Below are 9,219 nucleotides of genomic sequence, written 5' to 3' on the forward strand. Positions count from 1 at the left end.
AAAGTAAAACAAAGCGATCATAATAAAATGTGGGTCCCACATTTTATTAGTATTGCTCTGCTTTGGGTATCTCAGCCATTTCATAACCAATTTTCATCAAATAAACATTGAATTCCTGTTGGAAGTACATGCTCTTTCATATTTCATATTATAAGAGGTTTCTCATTATCTCACCCCGAAATGTTAAAAACCTGAAGTTAGGTTTCAACCAAAACTATACGAGCCCTTTAATTTCACATAGAATTTAATTCATGTCACTCCAAGATCCCACGAGTAGAACATTACTGTAGCTATATAGAGCATAGACAGAGATTGTGAAAGGTCTTGCTAAAGTTCTCGAATGTCAGACATCATGTGACTTCAGTGTGACTTCATGCATGGATGAACGTGATTTGGGATATGAAGATTGGCTGGGAAGATACAGATTCGTGGGGGGAACTCGCTCATAACTGGGACATCACATAAAATCACTAGCAAACAGTAAGTAGATACAGCCACTTAAAGACCTGATAGCATGGCAATTCGTGGGTGCATCGCCCGATTCATTTGCTGTCCACCAGAAATCGTATGATCTCTGCTAATGGTTGATTCCAGTTAAAATTCTTTGGCTGTGTGTGTGTATTTACATAAAGATCAGTGATAAAGTTTTACATGTTTCGTAATGGGGATTCCTGAATATATGAAATTGTAACAACAAATAATAATAAAACAAAATGGATCAAGCAAAAAAAAAAGGAATGTGGTTTTGAGGACCTGTGGGGTAGACTCTTTCTTGCAGATGACACCAATAACTATGATGATTATGATAATTATCCATAAGGCTTTTTAGCAGTGCAATAAATACATTACTTTTTGTCCACTTGATTTGCCTAAAGTGTAATATCAGAGCTTATTCAATGCATAAAATACATTGTAGGCTAACATATCAATTCCCATAGGCCAATCAGCGTAGTAAAGTGACTGAGCTATACACCGTATTTTGCCTCATTTGTTGCACGAATGCTTGCTAAATGCGCATACTCTTGCTACACAAGTGCAAGTCCCTGCTTTTTTTTTGGGGGGGGGGGGTCAGAGTCTACTTAAAATTCTGCTAACTTCTTTTTTACAGTTGATGTCTTCTCTAGAAAATGAGTATATAGAATAATGATAATTAGATGGCTTCATTTCACAGAATACCAGGGAATATTCCATTCTATTGCCATCCAGTATCATGCAATTGGCATTATGATACAATTTACATTATCATACAATTTACATTATGTCCTTATGTGGTCACTAACAAGGCATGGCACATTGCATTATCCACATAACATGACACATCACACCCAACACATTTTTTTTTCAATGCTTGCCAGCCTTATTTTTGGAAATTTACACATCACAGATTTTGAAACTTTAGGGTGTATTTTGGCACAGATGAGTTCATTTTGGCCTACAGCCAGTCACAAATTCTGATCTGCTTTTCTAATTCCTGCTACAATAACCACATGTAATACATGATACTTGGACTCATGGAGAGTACAATTTCCTTTCCCTCTTTTTCTTTCTGTTCTTTTTTTTTCAGCAGACTGACAGGAAACCATAGATGCATCATCTATTCATAGGAAAGCCCACTGCAACTCATATTGGAAACTGGTTCATTCAATTATATGGCATGGCTCTTGATCATATTCAGAAATTCTGTTCACCCTCATATTTCCACAGTTACAGCAAAAGCTAAGCTGCTCCCAATGGTTATGTCAACTTCAATTATGACAATGAGACTGGTGAAAACACGGTACGAATTATGATGAAATGCTGCACAACTAGTAGCATTTGATACCTATGGAAACAATAACACTTGGAAGATGTATTGCTAATGATGATAGCAAATGATAGTGTTGCCAAGTATCTAGTATTGATTTTAATTTTCATAATGACAATAAGAATGAAACATATATTGGAGGAGAATGAACATGTTTCGTTACTAAAAAAGTGCAGAGGCTTTAGGTTCACCAAAGTGAAACATATTCAAACCATAAGTGTCAGCATTACAAACAGCTTCTTCAGTTGGAAATTTAGAGTGTAATTTAAAACAGAAGGACAGATGGCACAAGGAATACATGCAAAAGCTGATGATAGCCATACAGGGTAAATATCACAAATGTGTAATTACAGAACTTTGCAGAAAAAAAGAGATAGATAGAGAGAAAAAACATTGATGTAGAAAGAGCCGGGGTTAGGGATAGAGAGAAAGGCATACAGTCACAAACACATAAATCAGAAGGGAAAGTCATCTTAAAACCAGAGGAACTGCACCTGATAAAGGTCACTAACTGATCAAGCTATCTTACTCTGATGTTGAATCATTTTCCTGGCACATGCAAGCTCTGGTAACTGTATTATGTTTGCTGTAAAGACATATCTTTTTTTTTTTTTTTTTGATGTTCCCCTGCTACAAGGTCTATCCCCTTCCTTGGTCAATGGTGATTAAGGTGTTTGTTGTATTGTACACTTAAGGGCACAGTACCGCATGAAATAAGAAAATATTGATTTTCTGCGCAAGCAACAGCCATCTATGGTATAACATACACCACACATAGTCCAGAATTCATTAAAAGTACTAGAAAAACAAACAAGTGATGACGTCACATCAAAAAAACAACTCCTAACATTCAGCACAAACAATTTGCAAATAAGAAGTTGCTTGTTTTATTTTTTTTATCCCACGCAAATATGAAGGCATTGTATGACACTTTTCATTAACAGAACCCCCAGTGTGAGAACTGGAATATGCTTATATGTCCCAGCCCATCAATGCCACAGATGATATGTACATCACACTTCAAATCACACGGTCCATCTCCTTTTGCGTCAACCATTCACACCGAGTCATTTCTACGCATGCTGCTTGTATGACAAAAATAGAATCTCAGTTTAGTGTGCTTTAATATTATTTGTTTCCTATTATCTATACTTGTTACTTCCCCTGTCGGCAGGTTCTTTGTTTTCTACAAATGCTCCAGTGCACAGACGTTGAAGGTCACTCCTACAGCGTGCGACGAGATTTTGACACCCTGCTATTATCACAGTGCTTCATCATAATATGCATCGATCTACGGCTTCTGCTGTTTGAGAAATTACTACAGTACAATCATTTGAGTGTGTGTGTATATTATATATACTATATACTAATATATACACTGTATGTTTCTTATCTATTGCAAGTACCCGGTAGTCTACTCTTTTTGGCTACCATAGTTTAGAATTTTTGGAAAAATTTAATCCAAGTTTATCTGGAGATAAAACTGAAATTCTGTGAAATAGCGAATATCAAACTTCATCATATACTGCCTCTGAATTATATGCCAATAAAAAAAAAGACACCAAAAGATTTATCAAAAGTTAAGTCTGACCAGCAGTGAGTGAAAGAAAAAGACCTGACATTCACATAGAAAAAGGAAAATAAAAATTCAATCTTCTGTAAGTAGAATCAAAAGAAAAGATCTTAGACAGAAGAATAAGTACATGACTAATAAATTAAACATTTTGTATATCCTGTACATATATATGTATAGAGAGGAGAAAGAAAGAGAGAGAGAGAGAGAGAGAGAGACAGTTGGTGTGAAGGAAAAGAGAGATAGATAAAGTATGATGCATAGATATGAAAAAAATAAAGGATAAAGAACACTGCCCACAGAGAACATATTGACATATGATGATACTGTCATGCTAACCATGATGCAGCATTTAAAAAAAAAAATATCAAAATATCAGACATGGAACTATGTCAAGCTAGTTCATCATGTGTATTCACTGAATACCCTTTTGATGAAAGGGGGCAAAATCTTAGAAATGGACAAACATTGCCTCATCTGCTATTCTTAGTACTAGTTCAACATCACCTAAAGGGCATTTAGCATGCAACTGGCAGAGTTATTAGCAGCTTGTAGAACTGGGCAATTACAGACTGTTTCATTTACTCATGGCAATATCAGTACATACAGTTAGTCTGAGAAAACAGACACATGTTCACAAGCATGGGTCTACTGACCACTATTTTTTAGACATTAAATGCCAAGATAAGTCAAGGTACAAAACATTTCTCACAGATTCACTACTAGAGGATTTTTTTTTTCTTCTTGCACAAGTGTGTTATGTTCAGCATTGTTGTTGGGTTTGTTTGTTTGTTTTTTTCATTTGTAATATTTAAACTGTCCATAGTGCCACTGAACAAGGGTGGTTGTGAATGGTAGACCTCTACTTAATTACTTCAGAAATAGGCCTACAACAAATCACATCATTGCTTGTTATCAAAAGACATGTCAATATTTTAGATATCTTTTTGCCACTCATGGCACTCAAAATTATTTTTTGAAAAATGATAATAAATAAACAATAAATAGATAGAAACATGATTACACTTACTGCATATATTTACACTGCATTTGTACATGTACATTGTCCTTTTCCTAACAATCAAAACCTCCTAAAATCAAGGTTGACATGATAGAGCTCTATGATTTTCTCCAATAACGTTCTTCCTCTCATTATTATTTCATTCAAAAAAGAGGTCTGAAACCTAGACTAGTGATCCCATTCTGTCACCAAAAGCATCTAATTGAATCACAGACAACACACATTCGTACCACCTTGTCAAATCTTCTTGACCAAACCTCCTTGACCTTTTTCCCCTCTGCAATCATCAGCCCTGAATAGAGAGCTGTAAATAAGCCAATTAATTAATTCTCTGTTTAGCCACCTTCCGAGAACTATACAACCATGGAGCTATGTAGCGCCATGGTACAACTACCATTTATTGTAAACTCCAAGTAGGACAGAGCCCAGAAAGGGAAACATAATCATGTCAAGGTAGTCTCAAGTACTAGAGCAGAAAAAAAGGAACAGGATGATTTTTAATATTCATGTTATCCAGAGATATAATTTTCAGTGATGGATAGATAACAACTAGCGTGTAGCAAAAGATAAAAGAAAAAAGAAAAAAGCTGCCTAGATGTTCATTATCTATATACTATGGATGCATCTCTGTTTTACCAGCAATTCTGGGATGTGATTTTAGTGTCTGTGCTCTAATTTCCCACATAAGCTATTATTCCCATTTTATTCTTAGTTGTGAATCAAAACGATGCAATGAAATCTATGCTTTTGCTCAAAAAGAAACCATTAGGCCTATATGCAGGGATGCCAACCTTGAAAACAGCATTCCAGTATTCTGAGGTCTGAAAAGGCATATTTTGGTGGAAAAACAGTACTTTAACCTGTCTTGTGATAGACACATGTACTGTATTAAATATGAATTTAGAAAAACAATATTTATCATGTAATGCTTGGCATCACTGTTGTACTTGTATTAGAGCGACTCTCTGGAAAATTGAATGGTTATCTTGCAGCGAGAGCTGTTATTACCTTGGGTTTTTCTGCCTCCGTTTACACTAAAGATTAAATCTTCTAATGCCCATAGATAACAAGAACATACTTTGGTATTGGTGGAACTTATACTGGTATACAATATACATATCTCTACAACACTTTGAACTGAAATTACTAATTCTTTCACAAAGCTGATAGTTACATGTGAGCCTAAATACTCTGTTCAAATCTTATCTCATCAGATGGATAGGCTTGCATAAATCTTCTCATTTTACTGAAGTGACAGTAATAATGTGAACTTTTACAAGCTAAGAAAAAAAATTTTCTCAGATGTGGATAAACTTGCTGCTTCAATTGTAGACAGAAATATACTCACCACTGCTTAGAATGTTCCCCTGTTTAGTCACAGCCTGGACTCCATCTCCATTTGGCGCGACCTCCGGAAAGATGATGTCTTTTTGATTGGGGTGCTGGTGGTGCTGCATGCGCTCTCCTTGCGCTCCGTCCAGATCGGTCCATCCCCCTGTCCGGAGGGATTCTGCTGCCTCATCTCCTCATCTGTCTCCCGCGCACTCATCCCTTGGAAGGAGGGTACCTCCTGCGTATGGTGGAAGCGCTCAAAATCCACATAGTGCGTGCCCTCGTTCTCAAAAATGATGTTCTCGAAATCGTGGCCCCAGGCAATTTCATCTGGGAGGTAGGAAGTTCTCGCTTGCGTCGTGGTCCCTGTGGACGCCACGATCCCTTCCAGGATGGCCACAATTTCAAACTCGGCGCCATCGAGGCCTTCTTTCGAGAGGTTGTACAGGGGACTCCTCTTGTCTATTACATGGCAGATTGCAAGCGGCCACACCAGGAAGACTCTGTCCATGCCAAACTCATGGCCGATGTTGAGGTCGAAGATCTTGTAAGGCAACCAGGCACCTTCCTGCGTGACATAGTGTTTGATTAGCTGAAGGCGCATGTGGCCCTCAACGATGGGACTGTTGGCGCGAAGGTCCCCGACTCTGAAGAGGAAGCAGAGCTGCCCATCCTGCTTGGTGATACAGGCAGTCTTGCTAAAAATCAGGGTATTTGCTCTCATCTTTGGACGGGAAAATTTGGCAATGAAGGCTCCGATGATGAAGGCCTCCAAGAAATTGGCAAGCAGGACTTGGATGACAAGGATTATGATGGCTTCAATGCACTCCTCCGTCGGACACCGGAATCCAAAACCTATCGTCGTCTGTGCCTCGATGCTGTACAGAAGGGCAGACCTCCAGTTGTAAAAGTTTCTAAAGCAAGGAGTGTGCTCTGCGTTGTTCAAGTGATCAAAGTCGCCCCTTCCCCAGGCAATGGCATAATATATTCCAGCAAAGATGAGCCAGCTAACGAGAAATCCAAGACACACCATGATGATGTTGTACCGCCACGGCATATCCACAGATGTGGTGAAGACATCCTTGACAAACTTGATCCACCAGTGGGTCACCTTGGTGTCAAACTCCACATTGAGGTGACCACTCTTCTCCACGAGGCGGCGGCGCTTGGTCAGCACCTGTCGGACCGAGACTTCCGTGGAAGAGTGGAAGGACTTGACGGATCCCGCCCCAACGTGGTTCGACCCGACATGGTTCTGACCCTGGCTTTGCAGGACCAGGGCCCGAGAGTCAGTGTGGTTGGAGCCGTACTCACTGGTGAAGCTAGTGTTGCCCGAGTCAGCCATGATGACTGACTCCCCATGTGAGGGCCTCTGTCCGTTAGGTCTTGTACCCATTCAGCGTCCAATCAATAATCCTCCTTTGTCCTTTAAATTTGAAATCCCTCCGTGAACTATCCAAAAACACATGCACTTGCAAGGCAGTTACGTAAAACTCTTGCAAGCCCCTGAAATCAAATCAGAAAGAAATTACACACTGGATACTGTATAAAAGCATTATATCTTGCAACATTAATTTAACATTTTCTTTTTGCCATCTAGATGAGTTTTATGTTCTCAGAGCTTCAACTAACTTGCAGCAGTCACAACAGGAACTACGGCCAGTAGTTATGTCACATCAAGAAAGAATGCATGTTATTGACCGAGACTTAAGACATCTTCACAAACAAAAACATAGTAAATCTTGAATACTCACAACAAACTCTGGGACAGAATATATTCACATAGTATTATCCACAGTAATGTACATCCAATAGAGAGAGAACTGGAAACTTGCTGCGATTTTCTCACAAAAAAGTCTGGAGCAGAAGATGCCAGCAGTGGTGTAAAACTCTGATACACAACTCCACGTCAAACGTGTGTGAGAATCAACAATTGTGAGATGACAGGGAAGGGTCTATATGTGACTGGAGGGAGGTTTTCATGCTCCGATGCTCAGGGATAATCACAAAAGGAAGCCCCTCCAAGAACCCCTCTTATAACCCTTCCAAGGAGATTTGGAACTTTTACCAGATCCACAGCAAATTGCAAGTAAAGAGATTATGATTCCAAGGCTATGGACATCAAGAGATGTGGAAGAAAACGTGGTTTGGAATTAAACGAAGTTAGCTCCTCAAGAAGGCTGCTCTGGCCGACACCCCTCTAGACGAGAGTGGGGCAGGCGACAAACTGTTTGAACGTAATGAATTTTTTATTTGCTCTCATTGTCTCCCCCATTCGGGGCGCTGCAAAGCTAGAAGCTTCCCTACCACAGCGGCATTTGCATAACAAATGTGGTATTGATTGTGATGATCGAAGGCCCAAATTAAAAAGAAGAGGCGCCGATGGGATGCAGCCAGGCCTATCTTATCACTTTCTCTGCTGGTTAAAAACTTGGCCCAACACAGCCTCTGGCCCAGTCTCAAGAAGCTGGTTCTGTGGATAAATACTGCCCTCTCATTTGACTTGTTTACTCCTTGCATCCACAGTTAAGAAGCACTTACTATACTAGTTGGGTTGCAAAGATGCACCCATAACACAGCATATGGGCGGTTTGTATCTTGAATATATATGACTTATTTTGGCCATGTACAGGACTGTCTTTACTCACTAACTTCACTAATCAAAGGTCTTTTGAGTTGTGATATCTGAAGAGAGCATGTTAATATTAGTTTTGGCTGAATGGGATTCATGAAGAAGCCCTATACTGACAAGACTCAAGGCCTATTTCAGTCATTATTGTGTAATAATGACTGAAAAAGTCATCTGTAAAAGTATTTCACAGATGTAGCCCTTTAACTTTATAGACACATTTTGCCTTATAGTAGAAGTAGGGAACTAAATGATATGAAAACAAAATGTATGTTTATTTTGTTTTTCTATTACCAATGGAAAAAACTATAGCTGATTTCAATTAAAACGGATTTCAAAATGGTGGCAAGCCCACTGATTTTTCTGCAACATATTCAATATTCACACAAACATTATTCAAGGTTCAGACTTTACTTAACTGGTAAGAAAATCAATTATGATCAGTTGACTTCATTTATTTTCACATTTTGTCTTTAGAATAAAGCAAAAGAGGCTGAGCCTTTCATGTTCAATGCACTTCACCAGGTGGAATCCAGTAAACATGCACTATTTGGTGCTATGTCAAGCAGGCGTCAGGCAAGCTTTTTGGTAGTCGAGAAAAACTTTCATATGATGGGATGCATTTAAGTATTAAATGCATCAAAATATATGCATGAAAATTGATACGGAAAGTATATCTCACATTCCAGAGCTGAAATTCCTGTTCAATATGTCAAATTTGTATTCTTATTTCATTAATTTATTTATTTACTCTCTCTTTTTTTCTCTTCTTTTTTTTTGGGGGGGGGGGGGGCATCTTGATGATTTACATCATCTTGCCATTTGTTTCACTTGGAACAAAGCAAATTTCCAACATTTTA

The 9,219-nt window shown here is 38.6% G+C and overlaps 1 protein-coding gene across 1 annotated transcript; it reads right to left on the minus strand.

Annotated features, from left to right (window-relative positions):
* Positions 1-5,773: 5,773 nt before the first annotated feature.
* On the minus strand, positions 5,774-7,126 carry LOC139743218 (G protein-activated inward rectifier potassium channel 3-like). The gene has a single exon (XM_071653715.1). It carries the CDS (start codon positions 7,124-7,126, stop codon positions 5,774-5,776), a length of 1,353 nt encoding a protein of 450 aa, XP_071509816.1.
* Positions 7,127-9,219: the final 2,093 nt, after the last annotated feature.

This window comes from Diadema antillarum, unplaced genomic scaffold (genome assembly GCF_040938485.1).
Source record: "Diadema antillarum isolate AM-2024a unplaced genomic scaffold, OU_Dant_1.0 seq00001058_RagTag, whole genome shotgun sequence".
Taxonomy (NCBI): Eukaryota; Metazoa; Echinodermata; class Echinoidea; order Diadematoida; family Diadematidae; genus Diadema; species Diadema antillarum.

Coding starts and splice junctions, on each gene's coding strand:
- LOC139743218 (XM_071653715.1), bottom strand. CDS start 7,126: ATGGGTACAAGACCTAACGGACAGAGGCCCTCACATGGGGAGTCAGTC.